The 21,836-nt window shown below is 36.2% G+C and overlaps 2 protein-coding genes and 1 pseudogene across 2 annotated transcripts; 2 read left to right on the top strand and 1 right to left on the bottom strand.

Moving 5' to 3' along the window:
• The first annotated feature begins 628 nt into the window (after positions 1-628).
• Positions 629-1,550, top strand: LOC118890993 (annotated as a pseudogene).
• An 8,503-nt stretch (positions 1,551-10,053) lies between these two features.
• LOC118890996 (olfactory receptor 4K3-like) lies at positions 10,054-10,587 on the top strand. Its single transcript, XM_036844508.1, has one exon. It carries the CDS (start codon positions 10,054-10,056, stop codon positions 10,585-10,587), a length of 534 nt encoding a protein of 177 aa, XP_036700403.1.
• A 4,164-nt stretch (positions 10,588-14,751) lies between these two features.
• On the bottom strand, positions 14,752-15,698 carry LOC118889864 (olfactory receptor 4K3-like). Its single transcript, XM_036842019.1, is given in 2 exon segments — positions 14,752-15,084; positions 15,087-15,698. Coding segments are annotated over 2 exon segments (945 nt in total).
• Between the last annotated feature and the right edge of the window lie 6,138 nt (positions 15,699-21,836).

Here is a 21,836-nt window from a genome sequence, read left to right as displayed (position 1 = left end):
GCCCTGGTCTGGGAAGATCCCATATGCCACAGAGCAACTAAGCCCATGCGCCACAACTACTGAGCCTGCGCTCTAGAGCCTGTGAGCCACAACTACTGACGCCCGTGCACCTAGAGCCCGTGCTCCGCAGCATGAGAAGCCACCACAATGAGAAGCTGGTGCACCGCAATGAAGAGTAGCCCCCGCTCGCCGCAACTAGAGAAAGCCCATGCACAGCAACGAAGACCCAACGCAGCCAAAAATAAATAAATAAAATAAATAAATTTTTTAAAATGTAAAGATCTTACTAATTGGAGTTGTGTTCTATCTCAATCAGGAAAATTTTCTATGACTCAAGAAGGCAGGAATCCCAAGAAGGTGTATGATACTATACTCTGACAGTGAACAGCAGTGGTATAGAAGCACATGGCTGAATGGGAATAAGACTGCATCTTTGAGAACAGTGTTTTATTTGTTTGTTTTAAATATAGAGGAAGGAAATGTTTGGAGTTTGCCCAGGATATTGGAGAGGGTTGAAACACTGAAATGGTGAATACGTTAGATATTTTTAGCTGGAGAACAACTCGGGTATAGTTGTAAGAAATTGTAATAATAAACTCTGCTTCTTTATGTACTGCCCGCAGAGAGGATGGAGCATGAGAACAGTAATGTGGTGACAGAATTTATTCTTGCTGGTCTGACCCAGTCTCAAAATATTCAGCTCCTGGTCTTTGTGCTAGTTTTAATTTTCTGCCTCATCCTCCCTGGCAATTTCCTCATCATCTTCACCATCAGGTCAGACCCTGGCCTCACAGCCCCCCTCTACTTTCTGGGCAACTTGGCCTTCCTGGATGCATCCTACTCCTTCATTGTGGCTCCCAGGATGCTGGTGGACTTCCTCTCTGAGAAGAAGGTTATCTCCTATAGAGGCTGCATCATTCAGCCCTTTTTCTTGCACTTCCTTGGAGGAGGGGAGGGGTTACTCCTTGTTGTGATGGCATTTGACCGCTACATTGCCATCTGTCGTCCTTTACACTATTCAACTGTCATGAACCCTAGAACCTGCTATGCCTTGCTGTTGGCTCTGTGGCTTGGAGACTTTGTCCACTCCATTATCCAGGTGGGCTTCATCCTCCGCTTGCCCTTCTGTGACCCAAACTGACTGGACAACTTCTTCTGTGATGTGCCACAGGTCATCAAGCTGGCCTGCACAGACACCTTTGTGGTGGAGCTCTTGATGGTCTTCAACAGTGGTCTGCTCACCCTCCTGTGTTTCTTGAGGCTTCTGGCCTCCTATGCAGTCACCTTCTGCCGTGAATGTGGTTCCTCCTTTGAGGGGAAGAGCAAGGCTGTGTCCACATGCACCACCCATATCATCGTTATATTTCTTATTTTTGGGCCTGGCATCTTCATCTACACCTGCCCCTTCAGAGCCTTCCCAGCTGACAAGGTGGTTGGTTTCTCTCTTTCACACTGTAATCTTTCCTTTGTTGAACGCTGTGATTTATACCCTTAACAACCAGGAAGTAAAAGCTTCAGTGAAAATGTTGTTTAATCAGCACTTAGCCTGATAAAAAGTGGGAAAAATGAATAAGAAAACCAAGACTGGAGAATTTCATCTGAAATTAACTTATTCATTTTTTAAACACTACATTTATTGATCACCTCCCATTTGTCAAGACTATTCTAGGCCCTGGGAGAAAGAGCTATATTGAGATAGGTAAAGTTATTGCTCTCTGAAATTACAATCTAGTAGGAATAGACAGCCAACAATGTAGAAAATAAACAGCATGTTTTCAAGAAGACATATATTCCTGAAGATAGTATAAAGAGAAGCAAAATATTTGATAACAAGTGTGAGATGTGGGTAATGAATTTACTTTTAGTCTTGAAGCAGGGCCTTTATGAGGAGGTGATGTTTTGCCTGATATCTGGATAAATGGAATATGCCAACTACACAAACATCGGCAGGCAGAACCTTCTAGGCAGATGGAACAGGTATTGCAAAAATCTGAAGATAGTAATGAACTTGGTATATTTGAGGATCACAGCATAGGTCAAATTGACTGGGTTATAATAAGTGAATGTTTAAACGATTAGAGTTCATGTTGTAGATACTCATAGTGTCCAACACATATATGGGTCTATAAAGTGAATATAAAGAGTTTCATTTTTTTTTGAATAACTATAATAAGGGTAACCATTCTAAGCAACAGAGTAATTTCTTTACTATGGTTTCAAAAATGATTTAGGGATGTAAACTCAAGATTCTGAAGATATCAAAGAGTTGAAAAATATCACTAAAAGAGATATTATACTTATATTTTAAAAGGAATTAAACTGTAAATTTTTCTTCCATGAGTATGTAGAGGAAGGCAAAGAAAGCAGGTCATTTTCATGAGAAAAAGGTCATGGAAACATTTCTTTTCTCCATGACTTCATGATTAATCTTAGCAGATGTTTATGACTCCTAGCTGTTTGTTGATCTCATCCTTAATTGATTTCACACTGAGTGTAATGATGATGGTTCTTTGGTGGACCAGTCAGGAATCTATTGCATTCTACTTAGTTTAAGAAATATGATTTAATATAGAGAATTACATGCTTATGAACTGTTGCAAAGTCTGGAAGAACAGACTATAGGCTGGATATCCAGAGATGGCTCCCAGAACAGCACAGGAGACCAGGTTGTCAAGAGAGCTGTTCTTGCTACAACCTTTGCCATCTGTTGTCTGAAAAATACCACCATGTTAGCCTAGGCCTAGGGTCAAGATGATGATCCAGAGCCACTGTGCACCTATCAGATCTCCCTAGAAAAACAGAAGCCTCTCCTGATACTGCTTCTCTGCCTAATTGGCTTAACCAAATTCAAGTTTCTTCTGAATACATTGAATGGGTGGCATCCAAAACAAACCTGGAACCAAAAATGCAGGGGATTAATTTTTTATATTTTATTTAAAAATAGTCAAAATTAAAATGTTTATGAATATAAATCATGTGCATGGTAAAAATATTCAGATTATGGAAAAGGTGTTCTCTTTTCTCAAGTGTCTCCTTCCCCATCCCCACTCTCAGCTTATCATGTAGCTTCTTATTTCATTGAGAGAAGGAGCCGAAGAGAATTCCTCAAGCTACTACCCTTATATACCTGCATCTCTCCTGAGACTGGGTGGTCTGATGCTGCTCCTACAAAAGTTGACTTCTCCATCTGTGCATCAGAATCCATCCCCTCCTTCCTACGAAGGGCCATTACTCCTTTTTTCCTTCTGCACCATTAACTTTTTCTCCCTTTTGCGTTCCCTTAGCATATAACCATATTTCTTTCATCTTAAATAAAACCTTTGTGTCAACTTTCTCCTTCCACAGCTTACCTCATTTCTCTCCTTCCCTTTACAGCAAAGCTCAAGAGTAGTTTGGAAATGTTAATAGACTTGTAAAGAGCAGTTTTAGGTTTATAGGAAAGTTGAGCAAAAAATATAGAGTTTCTATATACCCTCTGCCCCCCACCATATATACATACTTTCCCCTATTAATATCTGCATTGGTGTGGTACATTTGTAACAATTGATGAACCAATATTGATACATTATTTTAAAATAAAGTCCATAGTTTATATTAGGGTTCACATTTTCTCTACATTTCTATGGATCTTGACAAAGGCATGTTATTTATCCATCATTGCAGTATCATACAGAGTAGTTTTGCTGCCCTAAAAATCCCCTGTGCTCCACCTATTCATCCCTCCCTCTCTTCCTTATCCCCTCAAGCCCCTGACTACCACTGACCTTTTTACTATTTCTATAATTTTGCTGTTTACAGAATGCCATATAGTTGGACTCATACACTATGTAGTATTAATCTTTTCAGGCTGGCATGTTTATACTCTCTGCTTCCGATGTCTTTCCTTTTCAACTCACCCAATCATGCCAATAAAATAACTCTTGTCATGATCACCAAAGATAGTAATGATCCTGAGTCAGGTCTCATCGTATTTGACCTCTGAATAGCATTTGACACAGTGGATCACTGCACTCCCAGGACTCGCCACTTTCATGGTCTCCCCTGCACCTAAGCAGCTGTTCCCTCGTTCTTCTTTGAGAGTTTCTCTTTAGCTACCCAGCTTTCTTGTCTTTAAATCCCATCTATATATCGATAATCTCTACACTTATCTTTCTCATGAACGCTAGGCTCCTCTCTCCAGCAGCCTGTGCCCCTGCTGCAGCTCTGCTTTCATGTCCTAGTATCACCTTACACATAATATCCCAGACTGATTCCTGATCTTCACCACAGCCCTCTCCCCACCCCACAACCCAATCTCAGTTAATTGTAATTCTATTTTCCGGTCTCTGGTCCAAAATCTTGGATTTGTAATACTTTACAAATATTTTCTCTCATATTCCACATCCAATCTGTTAACAAGTCTGGATTAGCTCTGCCATCATGAAATTGCCAGACCCAAACTCTACCACCTAGACCCAAACTCTACCACCTAGACCCATGCCACCATCATCTCTTGCCCATGTTAGAGCTGTAGCCTCTTTATTGGTCTTCTGTTTTTGTCCCATCTTCGTTAATTCTCAGCTGAGCATCCAGAATGATCTGGTTAAAATATAGTCACATCATCTTTGTCTTCTCAAAACCATTGATGACTTCTCTGTTACTTAAAGAGCTAAACTTTTTCTTGTTTATCTGTAAAGGTCCACATGACCCTATCCATATGCCCCAACTCCTACAGCTTTCCACTCTCTGACCCCTTATCCTACTATATCCCATCTCACTCATTCTGTTCGCTCCTTCTGGCCTCCTGATCCTTAGATACGCCTCCCCTCCCCCCAAACTCCACCTCAGAACCTCTGACTTGCTGTTTCTTCAGTCTGGAGTGTGCTTTCCCAGGATTTTGGCATGACTTACTTTATAATTTCCTCAAATTTGACCTGTCCTCAAATGTCACCTTTCATGCAAGACCATTCCTGACTACCCTATTGAAAATTGCAACCCACTCCCACAGCAGTCCCTGTCCCACTTCCTTGCATCACTTTTGTCCACAGCACTTATCACCTTTTAATAGGACATATGTTGCACATACTTATTTTATTGCCTGTCTTTTTCCACTATGGTATGTAACATCCATGAAAGCAAAAATTTATTTGTTTTGACCACTGCCTGGCACAAAGAAGGTGCTTGTAAATATTAAATAAGTGAATTAAAGAATAATATGAAAATTACATCTAATTCCACCATTCAGAAATATCTAATATTAAAATTTTGTCAGTTTTACATATATAAACACATTATTATTTTTATAAAAATTGGGTCATATTATATATGTAGTTTATAATTTGTCCTTTTCTCTTAATATTATAGGTATGTTTTAAATAAGTAAATATAGATCATAATACTCAAATGACTATGAATTATTCAATTACCATTTATTATTATTATTTATTTAAATAATCCTCTACTTTTGTATATTTAGAATTTTGCTATTATAAGCTAAGTTTATACAAAAATGTTTTAAATACTACCTTTCACTCTTATTTGAGTACTCTCTGGGAATAAAGTTTGTACAATTAGTAGGTCACAAGGTATAACCTTTGATGTATAGTGAAATTCTGTTGATTTAATTTTCCACCAACAATATATGGAATTATCTGTCCTTGCTATTTCTAAGAGTAGTACTTGCTTTCTTTTAAAGATTTACTATTTGGAAAAGACAAAAGTGTTATATTTATTATAGCTTTCAATTTGGACCATTGCAAACCATATCTATTGATTAAATGTGTTTTTTTCCCTAAAATCACATTTTTAAAAAATTGAGGCAAAATGTAAAGTCCCTTTTGCCAATTAAAGTTATAATACTGTAAACATTATAATATTGTAAAGTCTTGTGTATCCTTGGATCTATACCTATTTTTTGTCCTCTCAGATCCCTTACATTAATTAGTTGTATCCCATGCTTTTTCTATATTATTTAAATATTATCATCTTATAATACTGCATATTAGAAATATTACTTCTAATTCCTGACTAATTTTACCTGATTTACCTCTAGAAAATTTTTGAATATTATTTTGTTAAGTCAAAAAAATTTAGAGAGTTTATTGGAATTTATGTGCTGAACAATATTGAGTTTCTCCTTCCAATAAAACTGTATGTATTTCATTTATTCAAGTTGTTTTCCCCTTTTGTAGAGTAGCATAGCTTTGGTCATAGAGATACATTTCTGATTAATATTATTTCTATTGACTTTATATATCCTATTGCTCATCTAAATAAACTCATTTTTAACCATATATTTTAACAAGTAATTGTTGGTTTATAAGAAAGCTATTGGTTTTATTTGCTTATTTCGTAACTAGCCACTGTACTGAGTTATTTGGTTTTGCTTTTCAAAATTCTATTTTATAAATTATTTTAAAGTGAAATTGGGTTTGGTTTCTTTTGGTACGCAGTTCTATGAATTTTAACACATGTATAGGTTCATGTAACCACCAACACAACCAAGATATAGAACAGTTTTATTATGCCCCCAAACTCCTTCAGTGCTCTTTCTGAATTATCTTTTATTTCTATTATTTTTTTGTTAATCCTCTTGCCTTTTCCGGAATAACTCTAGTAATAATTATATACACTTATCTTTTGTTTTAAACCAGGGCAGATATTTTAGATTTACCGAGTCTTTGCAACTTGTGTTGGTTGGGCTTTTTTGTTTTGTTTTGTTTTAAAGTCATTTCCTTCCTTTCTCTTTACAGAACAGAAATAAAACAAAAACATCTTAAAAACAGTTGATTTTTTTCTTATTTCAAAGCCTGCAAGGAATGTGGTCAGCTAGGGAGGATTTTCCTGGGCTCTATTATCAGTCTTATGAAGAATGTAGGCTAGTTGTGGTAGTTGTGAAGAGTTCAAATCACTGAGGAAATTTGGGAAGAAAGTTGTGTTTGGAGAGCAAGTTGCGGTTGAATGATTGACCTTCAGGTAAATATGGCAAGACCCTCAGTTATAGTTTACGGTTGAGATTTCACACCTAATATCTTCCTGAATTACATGTCATGAACTTTTTTAAAAAATAATGTTAATAATTATAATCACCTCTGCTTTCTACTATATTTTATTCATCATTTTCTCTGTGCCAGGCATTGTGCTGAATGCTTTACATTTGTATAATATAATTCTTACACCATTCCTTTAGGCTACTTGCACAGCACCTGTCTTCACTTCTTCCAGTTACTTTGAGCTTTCCTACTTCTCCTTCCCCTGATTTCATCCACCTGGGTGGCAGCTATCATTATACATGTTAGCCTGTACTAATTTTTGATGCCCTGTCAGAAAATTTAATGCAGGCTTCTTTCTTTACATGATTCTTCTAGTAAGCAAGAGTTTGCAGGTGATAAAGTACCTTAGCCCAAAAGAGTAATTTTCCAACATTGTGACATTGAACACTGGGGTATAAAGGTGGGAATATTTCCGTAATCAAAGGAGCAATGTTTTGCTCCTTAAATGACTGCTCAAAGATTTTCTCAAGACCAGTCCCACTGTGCTTTTTCTCTGATTAATACTGCTTCATCATGAATGTGTGTCCTCACTTTAAATAGTGAAGACATACTCCACAGCTCTTGTTCCAACTTTGGGAAAAGTCAGCTCAACATTTTAATGACTCCTACTGCAAGCAGACTGTAGTGCTTAATCCCTGATCTTCCTAAATGCCCCTGCTTTCTAGTGGCTTTTATAACAAGACTGGAGAAAATATATATCCACACTCCAGGCTTCTGATGCTTACTAAGGACTATGGTGATTTCAGTAGTTTTGTGAATCTCGAAGGATTTGGTGTTTTTGATTTCTGATGCACAGCTGGTAGGTTAAAAGCTGAAAATAATATAAAGATCTTGAGAAGCAGTTGTAATTCGTGTTCTTCAGGTAGCAGACAATTTTCATTTAATTACTGTGTAAATCAAAAATAATAGAGGAGTAGTAAAGAAAAATATATATAATTTGAAGACATAAAGATGAGTGATTCAATTGAACAGGTATTAGAGATGCCCTTCTGAAGATGAAAGGAGAAAAAAACCTGACAACTATAAGTGAATACTTATAATGAATGCATAATATATTCACTATATATGTATATAAATTTAAATTAGGTATGATAATAATTTTTGTGTTCTCATTAATTACATTTTAAGTCAGGAAAATGGAAGGAATATTTAAATATCTGAGGTTGAGAAATTTTAATGCCTTTAATATATCAAGATACTCATGTAATTTTTATAAGAAGTAATTTAACTTCAAAAAGATGAAATGATTTTGGAAGCCCATATCTTTTTCCAAGTCACTGAATTGAAACTAGGCTAAAATATTTTTACTGAAATTATTATTATTACTATTCATGAAATAAAACAAGCAGATTATTTCTGAACAGTATTCCAAAATTCGAATTTTGAAGCCTAGAGAATTCTTGAATGTTGCTCAGGACATATGCTTAATGCTTTATATAGACTGTCTAATTTAATTCTCACAGGTAAAGAGGCCAAATCTTAGAGAGGCTACTAATGTATGATCAAGGTCATACAGCAGGTTAAGAACACCTTAACCCTCTTAACCACTTTGCCACAGTTCAGTTTTAAGATTTCTGGAATATTGTTCTTTGACAAATCTTAAAAATATTTATCAACATTGACAGAAAAATTTGAATATTTGCAAGTAAATGAGGATGAAGCCAGATTTTCTCCATGTGGGAAAACAGGAGGTCACTTAGACGAAAACGTTATAGGAGATATTTGCAGAACTTGCAATCTGCTGTAAACCAAAAACTCAATTTTGAAAAATTAGTCTGAGTCCCTAAAGTGTCTTTTTTTTTTTTTTCTCTTTCAGTTGGCTCGGGTATCACTTTGACATACGATAATTAATGTGGGTTTTTTGTTTGCTTTGTTTTGTTTTGAGCATCTTATATGCTGGTACTACAAAAGGATAGACACTCATTTCGTACATTTCCTGGATTTGTCTTAGAATCTTTCTTTCTTTTTTCTAGTCTAAAAAATTAGCTCTGTTTGAGTAACATGTGGAGAAGTAAAGGAGGGATTTTCTTGCTCTTTTTAAAAAAAGATATCAATAAGATCATAAAAGTAAAAAAGTTGAGAATAACTCTCATATGTTACAGGTATACATTTTGGTCATCAGTAATTTTATGAAATTAAGAAATTAATTTATCATTTATATATTAATAGTTAAAATAGTACTATTAACACTGACAAAGCAATTGAAAATGTGCAAATGAAATTGGAAAGGAACTGGATTCTTCTGTAGTTGAGAAAACAGGAAGTCACTTAAAGAAAAAATAATTTATCACTCTCATAGGATAATAAATGGGTTTCCTGAAATCATTATGTTAAACTGTTATTTAAATCCAGTGTTCAACAATAGTGGATTCAACATAATTGCATTTTATTTGGTTTAAGAGAAAACTTGGAGAATTTAACTCTCATTGAAATTTTTATTTACCTGACTTATTAAGTAGAGCACACTCACTTAGTATAATCTTCCTCTACAACTATGGATTATATAACTCCTTAGTCAGTATTCAGAAGGGAATATTACTGTGTGGGTATGTGATGAGTATAACCCTGCATGTACTTGATACTGATCAAAATCAAGAAGTTGTCCATTTGTAGAAGTTTCTGACAGCAATTGTTAAGTGGTTCCAAAAAGAAAAATCTTACTGAGATAGTTATTAGTTGGATTTTAGGTAATCAGCATTCTGAATTATTAACTGATATCATGACTCCTTCATATGTATATATAGAAGTATCACATTTTCTAGCTCTGTCATTTTGTACCACTTTGTCATTATAGAGCAGAGCCTGCATATCAGTGGAGGGGGTTAACTATTCCAGAGTGTCTGAATTTGTGTTACTTGGACTTATTGATTCTCCTGAGCTCCAGATTTTCTTTTTTGTGATGTTTTCCTTTTTCTACTTAATGACCATGTTGGGCAACTGCCTGATTTTGCTCATGGTCCTGTCCACCCCACACCTTCACTCCCCCATGTACTTCCTACTCAGCAACCTGTCTCTCATTGACATGTGCCTGTCCTCCTTCGCCACTCCAAAGATGATCATGGACTTCCTTGCTCAGCACAAGACCATCTCCTTTGAGGGCTGCATTTCTCAGATCTTCTTTTTGCACCTCTTCACTGGGACTGAGATTGTGCTGCTCATCTCCATGTCTTTTGACAGGTACATTGCCATATGCAAACCTCTCCATTATTCATCAATTAAGAGCCAAAGAGTGTTTGTTGGGCTTGTGGTAACTTCTTGTACGGTGGGCTTCCTGCATACAGTGAGCCAGTTAGCTTTTACCCTCTATTTACCCTTCTGTGGTCCCAATGTTATAGACAGTTTCTTCTGTGACCTTCCTTTAGTCATCCAGCTGGCGTGTATAGATATATATGTTCTTGGAATCTTCATGATTTCAACCAGTGGTGTGATTGCTCTTATAAGTTTTCTGCTTTTGCTCACTTCCTACATCATTGTTCTTGTCACTATCAAGGACCTCTCCTCCACAGGATCATCTAAGGCTTTTTCTACCTGTACAGCACATTTCATAGTTATGTGAATGTTCTTTGGGCCCTGCATCTTCATCTATGTGTGGCCTTTCACAGACTTCCTGGTGGACAAATTTCTCTCTCTTTTCTATACCATCTTAACTCTGTTTCTGAATCCACTTATCTATACGCTGACAAACCAGGAAGTGAAGACAGCTGTTAAGAAGAAGTAAGTAACCAATATTTAAATCTTGGGAAAACTACTCTAATATATCCAGTGCAAAGAGCAGAGATCTCTGTCTGAGATTTTGTATCATCAGCTTTGTTCTCAGAACAATAGAAAATTAAAGTTAGAATCTATTCATTTAGTCTAAATTCATGAAAATAAGCCAGAGCTGAGAGATGTGAAGTATCTTGCCTAAATGTTAGTGCAGTGTTTGCAAGCATTTTGCAATTATGAGTCCATTTGAAAAATCTGTTGAAATTTATAGGTTATTTTTATGGAAAAATGCACAAATCATCAAAATTGTGAACATATATTCAGGAATTCATGGACTCCTGAATTCTACAAATATACATCAGATTAAGACTACTTAGAGAAGCCCGAGAAAAAATATTGCTCTTTTGTCTTTTGACCCAGAACATTCTCACTCAGTTGCACAGCCTTGTGGTATTCTGATGGTGTCCACTTGCAGAATTTAAATTAAGAGTGTTGGGCGTAACAGGTTTTTTCATGGCATTGGAATATTTTCATGGAAAACTGATATTATGAAGAAGTTCATTTGAATATTGTTGAAAGATCTTGACTCAGTGGGTCCAATTATTTGAGTTCTGACTCAACTTTGAACAAAAGAGAACAGCTTAGAGGATCCAGGATTTAATAATACCTTTTCTTAATGGGTATATAGATCACTATCGCCCTTGATAATTGATATAGCAAATAGTTAATCAGATGACAATTTGTAAAGTTTAAACCATGGCAAGTAAACTACTTGAATCTGACTGGCTTTCAATACCTGGCTGAATATCATAGATTTGATGAATTCATTAATACCAAGACTAAGCGTTTGGAAAATTATTAACTATTAAATTCATGATAAATTTTTCATTTCCAAATAAATTATCCCAAAATATTATTAGTCTCAGTGTGAGTATATGAGTATACAATATAATGTAGCATGTGGGAAGAAAAGATGATAATAATTTAAGAAATATATTGCACAATTCTCCCTAATTTGGTGTATTAATGATTATGTTAAATATGATTTTTATTACAAGAAAGTCTTTGAAAATCAGCTGGTCAATCAATTTCCCTAACAGTTGAAGAACCTAAAGTCCAGAGAATTCATAAAACTAGTTCAAGGCTGAATCACTATAAGGAGCAAAGATCATTGCTCTAAGCATACATGGAACTTAGAATTAACTCTTGAATCTGTCATTTCCTAGTTGTACTAACCTGGGAGAGTCACTTTACCTCTCTATCCCTTTTTAATCTCTAACATGAGGATAATAAAAGTAAATTAATTGTTTGTTGCAACTGTTTTGTGGAAAGTGGACAGAATGGATTCTAAAAACATCATTTCCTTTTTCCTTCCCACCCGTGTAGACTTCTACCTAAAATGGACCTCATTTTTAAGTAGTATGTATTTGAAGAATAATTGCATAGGTCTAACCACTATCTGTCAAACATAAAACTTGATATTCAGTTTTAGGATGTCTCTAAGACTGTGGCTTATTAAGATGTACGGCAGGAAAACAAAACGCTTTTCAGTTTTCCTTTGCTAAAAAGTGGGGAGGGGCATGGAAAAGCTAGATTAGATTGCCTAATGCTTTGAGATTTCTGTGAATAACTGTTTACTGATAGGCTGCATCTCCTTGAATTGACTGAGGTATATGAAAAGAGTTTTAGAAACAATCAGTCATTGTGGATTCTGACAGTTTGTGAGTACCATGAGAAAAACACAAGCTCCTGCCTTGCAAAGAAAGAAATGGCATTAATAGTTTCTTACATTTATCTCAGACTTTTAAGGTTTCAACATGCTTTGACACAAACAAACTAAGCCAAATATTTAATATCTGAAGTTAAGTAATGTGAAGTTTATGAAGAAATGTCATGTTGGTGCTAGGTTTGAAACCACATTTTTCACTTGAAATACTGTTCGTTTTTAACCAAATCATAAACTCTTCCTTCTTGCTTCACAGGCAGTTAGACAAATGAAAACAGGTTAAGGTAGAAATGTAATTTCTAGATGTAATTATTCTAGAGCACATGCAAATTTTCATATAATGGAAACTATGACATTTATTTGGCTGTAATTCTAGCAGTGTGCATGTTAAGATGCTAAATTGGAAAACAAAATTCGTAGCCTGAGATAGACAAGAAATTATTCAGCATTCCTTATTGTGATCAGCCAACTGTATGCTATTGATCAGAATGAAATATGAATATCCAACTTGCAGACCTGGTCTAACTAACAGCATTGAGAAGGTGGGAGGACAGATTTATAATATTCATAGAGAATATTCAAAGGGCTTTTAAAATTATATTTTCACTAACATAATTCATTAGTAGATCTCCCCAGTGACATTAAACCTATTCATAAATTGAATTGACTATACTTCATCACAAGAAATGTACATAAGATTATACCTTTTCAATTCTCTCAAGTTCAATAACTTTTCAAAATTTTAAACAAGGAACACAGTTACAATTTACAGTTGTACAGATTGAACATACAGACATAGAAACTTGAGGCAATATATTAAACTGTATATTCATTTCTTCATGATTGTAAGTCTCTATCTCTATCTATCTATCTATCATCTATCTATCTCTATCTATCTCTATCCACCCACCCATTCATGCAGATCCATTTTTTTGCCCATTGATTCACCTAATAATTGATTTACCTTTACATTCAACTCTTTACAATCTATTTATCTATCAGTCATTGATATATACATCTGTCCTCATTGAAACCCAAGCTGTACAATATTACATACAATATTATGCAAATTTTGACAATGCCAGGCAACTGGATAATTGAATAATTGGATAATTATTAATGGTTACAAGGATTTACTTTTATGCATTAAACATTTCTCCTATGTATAACTCTCAGAATGACAATGACCAAAATGCTCTCGAAGATAATTTAGCCGTTGTCCAGTTGAGAGAGGGGGAGAGAGAGAGAGAAGAGGCACCCTCTTGGCAGGACTCTATCATCTTACAGGTGTGTAAAATTGGGAAAGTCACTTTATTTCCCGATTCTCAATTTCATCATCAGTGAAATAAGTATAGATATTGCTACATGATTACTATGTTCTCAGCCTCCAGTTATTAGCTATATCAACTATGTTGAAGGACCACTGTTTCATGGATTCCTTAAGTCAAATACTGTGTTTAGCCAGGGGGAAAATGGCCCAGATCTTTTAGGACCTTACTATTTACAATATGGCTTTTGATTACAGAAATGATACAGTAAACATCATGGCACCAAAATAACTGACTGCTTAGAAAATAAACAGTTTGTAGGTGAATGGTCTAAATTCTGCCTTGAAAAAGCACGACCTTGAAAAAGTTACTGTGTCCTTGGATCTTAGTTTCCTCTTCTGTAGATCGGGAATGTGGATGGGATTTGGTGTATATGATTCTAGAATCTTTCTATATGTATATAAGACTATAAGAATTTTCTTAGTGTTTACTGTACTGGTTTAAAATTGTGAAATCCACTCTAGGGAACTTAGGAACCGAAATAAATAAAGTACATTCTTATTCTTATCAAATATAGGTTACAAAATATTAAATAGCAAATATTTTCACTTACCAAGAAACCTCGATCTTTTTCTGACCTTTGAACTAAAATAATTTATTCATCAGCACCTTTGTCAGCAATAAAAAATTCCACTGTTACTTTAGTGTACAGGTGTTGGTACTTTCACACTTGCCCCTTTTCTTAGAGACAACGATAAGAGACTGGAAGGAAATCTGCTCTTTCTTAAAACGTGCGAATGTCTTACTCAATACTCAAACAAATACCTACATCTGACAAGAGTTGAATATTCTAAAAAGTGAGTCCTTGTGAGGTAAAGTTTTGGATATCGGTTTGATAACGTTCCGTAGTAAATATTATGTTGTGTGAGGAACTCTTAATACAACCAAAACTCAGTGACTGCTGAGACTGATTATGAAAATAGTTCTGCCATGAACTAAATGATTTCTTGCCATAGCATGACTATGTTGACCAATGAAGTGAGGGGGAAAAGACATGGCTGCTAAGTTTTCTCATGGAATCTTTGACATCTTTATTTCTAAGGGTATACATTACTGGATTCAAGAGGGGAGTGAAAATGGTATAAAATACTGAGAGCACTTTGTCTATTGGGAAATTTGTGAAAGGCCACACATAGATGAAAATGCACGGGCCAAAGAAAAAGGTCACAACAGTGAAGTGGGCACTGCAAGTGGAGAGGGCTTTGGAGGACCCACCAGAGGAACGTTGCCAAACAGTGACCAGGATGACAGTGTAGGAGATCACCAAGAGAATGAAGCACACTAGAGCAATCATATACCACTGGTTAAGATCATGAAAACTCCCAGAATGTATGTGTCTATGCAGGCAAGTTTAATCACCAGGGGGAGATCACAAAAGAAACTGTCCACTTCATTGGGTCCACAGAAGGGCAGATTCAGAGTAAAGGCTAATTGACTCATAGCATGGAAAATGCCCACAATCCAGGAAAGTGTCACAAGCCCAACACACATTCTCCAGTTCATAATGGTTAAGTTACGTAGAGGCTTACAAATAGCCACGTACCTATCAAAAGACATGGATATCAGCAGCACAATCTCAGCACCCCCTAAGAGATGCAGGAAGAATATCTGGGTGATGCAGCCTTCAAAAGAGATGGCTTTGTGCTCACTGAGGAAATCTGCAATCATTTTGGGGGTAGCAAATGAGGCCAGAGACATGTCAGTGAAGGAGAGATTGCCCAGCAGAAAGTACATGGGGGAGTGCAGGCGTGGCTCTGATACGATGGTGAGCACAATGAGGAGGTTCCCCAGTACAGTGGCTGCATAGACTATGGAGAAAAACAGGAAATAGAAGATCTGGAGTTTCCAAGAACTGGAGAGACCCTGTAGTATAAATTCAGTTGTGACTGACTGATTATTCCAGGCCATTCACTCTGATTTCTGGAAGAACTCTGGCATTTCCAGATGGAGAACTAGGAAAAATACAGTGATCAAACACAAAGTGAGATTTTTCTGCCTGAAATAATATAGTGGTTGCCCACCATCAGACTGTTCCCTGTTGTATCACTCTTCTGCTCACATTGCTCAAATATTTCTCCCATGGCCTTTCCAGATACCTTAATTCAATTCAAGATTAATTCTTATGACTTCACAATTTGCTTACAAGTAAGATGCAAATCTACTTGAAAGAAATAAAAATTCAGCTATTTGAATATTTACTCCTTAGTTTGTGAAAAACTTAAAAAAAATTCACAGGTAGCTGCCAAACTTTGAAGGCGAAGGGAATGATAACCTTTTTCAAAACATCATGATGATAGGGAAAGACTGGAGTGAACAATGTTTGAGAATTATGATTGATTATTAGTGGGAACACAATGGTGCAAAGGAAGGTGGGCACTGGTTTCTTGCAGTGGGTGGGATAAAGGAACACAATGTGAGGGAAATGGGTACAGAGAAACATAATCTGTTTCATTTTTCTAATGGCCATTGTTCAGAATAAAAATGAAAGAGCCTCTCATTCTTAGTTCTCCATTTCAGTTATGCAGACATGAATGACCCTGTTCTATGCCACCAATGCCATATACTTCAAAGGCTGGTTAAAGCCTGAAGGTTTCATACATTTCCAAGTATATTTTAAATAGAAAGACTCTTAAATATGATGCTGCCTGAAGTCAGATATTTTTTAACTGCTGGATTTGATAGACTTTCACCAAAGCAGTTTGAAGCAGAAAACTTCCTGTTTCTAGAGTTCACTTGGAAGATATAGGAGACAGGTTCACGCAGAGACAGAGGATGATAATGGAGAACCTAGGAGAGGTTATGTAATGTAACATGCTGTAAACATTAAAACTAGACTGCTTAGGGAAACTCTCACTGAGATCTGAAAGGACTTTACAAAGTACACTGAAAGACAGTTGAAATCATGTGTACCTAAAATTCATGTCAAAGCCCTTTCATCTTGTCACTAAACCAAGCTTTTCTTTCTCAAAACTCTGCTGTAAGTATATACTCTAAATAAATTGTCCCAAGACTAGGCCAGTTTACACATGGTGCCCTTTCTTTAACTACACACTCTTCTTCTGACTTTCCCCATTTCAGAAACTAGATTTGTTTTTGTACCCACGTACCTGCTATTAAAATGGGTGTCTCCAGCACAGCTCTCACTTAAATTGGTGTAGCAAAAATAGTAGTGACCTGGGATTCAGAAAATGTGGATTCAAATCCTGTCCTAGATGTGAGATTGAATAATTCACCGCATCAACTGGTACCTCTGATTCTTCATATATAATATGAATTGGTTGATCTAGATGATTTTAGGATCCTTTCCACAGACATATTAATATTCCAGTACTCAACCAGTCCCTGAAAGCAGCGACAACTGCTCCAGAGCGACCTCAGATCAATCCCCTACCTAATTTCTGGGTAAAGGAGGCTCACAGTCTTTGAGACCTTTGTATTTATAATGTCTGTATTGATATGAATTGGTTCAATAAATTACATGGCATGAAAAAGACAAGCTGCTCCTTGGGGAATAAACAAATATTCAAATTCCAATGGGAGTTATTAGAACATTTAAGTTGGTTTGGACAGAGTTAAAGATGGATCATAAAATGTCATGATTATTCTTAAGTGCTTTATGTACATGGAATGAATATGATGGGATGGGGATGTTGTAAGGGATAACCTTCATCTTGGACCACAGCAAAGATAAGACAAGTAGGATCTATTATTTGACTTGGGGTCTGCAAATGTTATCTCTCAGTTCCTCGAATAATAAATGAGAATAAGGCCTTTGTTTCCCTTTTTGGGACCAGAAAAATTCATACATTTAAAGGAAGTGTCCAAAACCTATGTGAGGAAAAGTATAAAGCCCTCCTACAAGACACAAATGTAGACTTGAACAAATGGAAACATATACCACGTTCTTGAATTAGAAGACACAACATAATAAAGATGTCAGTTCTCCTTAAGTTAATTCACAAATTTAATGCAATCCAGATACAAATTAACACCAGTCCTCTTTGATCTAAATAAACTGATTACAAAATTCTTTTGGAAAAATGACGTGCAAACATGCAAGAAGAGGCAGGGAAACATTTTAAAAAGTAGAGCGATGGGGGAGGATTAGTTCTAGAGTACATGGAAACATTCTATAAAGATGCCATAAATAAAACAATTTTATATTAATGAATTAATATACAAACAATTGAAAGAAACAAAATTTAAAAAACCTAGAAAGACTTAATTGAACATGGAAATAAAGTATATCATAAATGAAGTTTCTAAAATGAGTGGGGGGCAATAAGTGCTTTTTAACAAGTGATTTTGAGATAATTGGATAGCCAACTGGAAAAAGAATTGCATTAATTCCTCATACCTTACCTGTAACTATTCAAAATTGGACAGATATTTAGATGTAAAAATTGAATTTCTTTATAGATCTAGGAGAGGAAATCATTCCCAACTATAACTCAAAATCCATAAGTAATAAGGGAAAATTGAAAATTTTGATTACATAAGTGTTCATGACAGAAACACAAAAGCATAGCTGACAAATGAATACCTAGAAAAAAATCTGCAACTTTTTGGGACAAAGCAATGATATATCAATACATAGAGAGCTACTAAGAGAATAAAAAGACCAGTAACCCTGCAGAGAAATGGGAAAAGATGTGCAAAAAAATACTAGCTATATAAAAGATGCTCAAATTCTGATAAGAAAATTGTTAAATTACTTTATATACTGTTTATCAACTATCATATGGTAAAATCATTTATCTCAGATAACAAAATCTAATAGCTTTAAAATCTACTATAAACGATGTGGTGAAGTAATATCAGTATAAAAATGAAATGATACGACCCCATGGAGGGACATTTAAATGTATATATATTTAAATATATACACACATATATATCTTTAAAGAAACCTCTAAGGAGAGGGATATAAGAGGGTAGTGGTGTCAGGAATAAAATAAAATTTTTTTGTTTTTAAAAAATTAGCTTTATTTAGGCATAATTTACATACAATAAAATTAGCCTATTTTAAACGAATGAGTTCAGTGAGTGTTAAAAAATGTATACAGCCATGTAAGCACTTCCACAATCAAGATATAGAATATCTACATCTTCCCCCAAAAAAAATTCCCTTTTGCCCTTTTGCAATCAATACACTCCTCCCACCTCCTGTCCCAAGAAATGAATGATTTGTTCTCTCACTCTCTAGTTTAGCCCTTCTAAAATTTCATAAATTTAATCTACAGTATTTAGTCTTTTGATTTGTCTTCTTTCACTCAGCATGTTGCTTTTGAAATTCATCCAGGTTGTTGTGTGTAATGGTAGTTCATGCCCTTTTATTGCTGAGTAGTGTTCCATGGTAGGAATAGTTCACAATTTGTTTACCCACGTACCAGTTGATGGACATTTAAATTGTTTACAGTTCTTTACTCCTATGAATAAAGCTGCTATGAAAAACTATGTACACACTTTTGACGGGACTTGAGTAAATATCTTTCCTCTTGGCAAATATCTATTAGTAGAATAGCTGGGTAGTATGTTAAGTGTTATTTTTAACTTTAAAAGAATCTGATAACTTGTTTTCCAAAGTTGTTATACCATTTTGCCTTCCCACCAATAATGTGTGAGAATTTCAGATGCTCTCTACATCCTCTCCAGCACTTGATATTATTAGCTTTTAAATTTTAGCCCTGCTAGCGTGTGTAACATGGCATCTCATTTTCATGTTGCTTTATGCTGTCTCTCAAATCCCAAATTTCCTTTTACAGGATACTAACCAGGAACTATGCAAGGAAGGGAATTATAGGAAATGTAGTTCTTACTTAACCATGTTGACAATGAAAAGATGCAGTACACTCCACCCCACAGTCCACAGGAGAGACTGAAGCAGTTGCATTTATCTGGGAGCTCAGCTGGTGCTGGGACCTCCAGGATAGCCTCCTAACATATCTGGTGCCTCTGCTTTAGTAGTCGAAATGGCCCGGGTGCGGCTGGGGCTCCCTCTTTCTACATGGTGTCTCGCCATTCAGTAGTTTAGCCTGAGCTTCTTTACATAGGAACTGCATCCCAGCACAGTGAAATGAAAACTGCAGCCCTGTTAACTCACACAGGCCTCTGGAACTCACACAACCCTGTAACCAGATTTTATTGCTCAAAGCAATTTGCAAGGCCAGCCAAGCAAGATTCACGAGGTTGGGGAAATATCCATTTCTTATTTGAACGAGATGTAAAATATTCTGGTTGTGATTTCCAGTCTATCTCTGTTCACTCTCTGGATACAATTATTTACATTCCTCCTACATGGAAAATATGACAATTAAATTTCAAGACTCCCAAATTCTCAACCAATTATAGCATTTGGCTAGAAGTCCAGGATCTTTTCTTCTCCACCAGCTCTGGATATCTATATGTGGTTCCTTGCGTGCAGGTCTTCCTCATATGGATCAAAAAGACATCATCTGCTCTACTCTCCGCACACCCAACATACAATGATGAGACTACGATCAATTAACTGTGACAGACACAACAATTAAAAAAGCAGAGAAACAGAAGGCACATAGCAGGCCATGGCCCATGGCTATTCTAAAATACTTCTGGGTATATTTCATCAGTTTCCCTGACTCCAGGGACAGGAAATGTTCCTTGACTATGGCTTGGTTCATTATCATTCCAAACATTTCTTCTGTTCCTTTTTCTCTTTCTTCTCCTTCTGCTATACTCATTACATGTATGTTATACGTTTCGTAGTTGTCCCACAGACTTTGGATTTTCTCTCCTTTTTCTTTTTTCAATCTTTGTTCTCTTTGCTTTTCAGTTTTGAAGTTTTCTATTTGAGCTATCCTCAAGCTCACAGATTCTTTCCTTAGCCACATCCAGGCTACTAATGAGCCCATTAAAGGCATTCTTCATTTCTGTTTCAGTGTTTTTGATCTCTTGCATTTCCTTTTGGTGCTTTCTTAGGATTTCCATCTCTCTGCTTACATCGCCCGTCTGTTCTTATATGCTCTCTACTTTATCCATTAGCATGGCAATCACATTTGTTTTGAATTCCCAGTCTGACAATTCCAATATTCTCCATATATCTGGTTCTAATGTTCTGTCTCTTCAAATTGTGTTTTTTTGCTTTTGGTATGCCTTGTAATTTTTTCCTGATGGCCAGACCTGCGTAAAAGGAGCTGCTCTAAACAGGCCTTAAAGAATGTGGTAGTGAAATGTTGGGGTAAGAGGAAGCTTTCTATAGACCCATGATTAGGTCTTGGTGTTTTAGTAAGACTGTGCTTCTGTGTGAACTTTATAAGTGTTTCTCTCTTTTTTTTCAAGCTGCTTAGGTGGGATAGAATGGCTAGAGTGAGCTAGAGTTGGGTGTTTCCCTTCTCCCACATGGAAGGCCAGAGCTGACTGGAGTGGGGTAGTCCCCATCCTCTAGGTCAGTTGGGCACTGATAATACTCTGGCAGGTTAGGCTCTGATTGACTGGTTTCTCCTGGGGCAGACATTGTTAAGAATAGAGTGTGCTCTGGCATATTTCAAAATGGTTCCTTTTCCTCTCCCGCTGCTGGAAGCTGGAGGGGATTTTTCTCTGGTATTTACTGTGAGGATCTAGTCTAACTCTTGGAGGTAAATATTATAAAATCGTGCCCCTATGACCAGGTCCTCTAGTTTTTAACTCTCCGTGTTGTCCATACTGAGCCTCCAGCATTTAGTCAATTACAGTTCAAGTTTTCCCACCCTGCACTGGTTCCCGGGGCATTTCCACTCATGAGTCTCTGCTCTTGTAAGTGGCGACTCCTATATTTGCCTGCCTGTCTTTCCAGTTTTGGAGGCAGAGGTTTGCCCTGTGTCCCACCTCTCTTACATATCCTAGAGGAGTTGTTGTTTTTTCAGTCTGTTCAGCTTTTTACTTGTCAGGATGGAGTTACACCCTGCAATACATTATTATATGTATATACACACACACACCCACATAGTTACATAGTTGACCCTTGACCAACACAAGTTAGTACTGTCCAGGTCCACTTATACGTGGATTTTTTTCAGTAGTAAATACGAC

Source organism: Balaenoptera musculus, chromosome 2 (assembly GCF_009873245.2).
Source record: "Balaenoptera musculus isolate JJ_BM4_2016_0621 chromosome 2, mBalMus1.pri.v3, whole genome shotgun sequence".
NCBI classification, from domain to species: domain Eukaryota; kingdom Metazoa; phylum Chordata; class Mammalia; order Artiodactyla; family Balaenopteridae; genus Balaenoptera; species Balaenoptera musculus.
The sequence above is the reverse complement of the archived record's forward strand: the minus strand, read 5'-3'. Positions and strand labels throughout refer to the sequence as shown.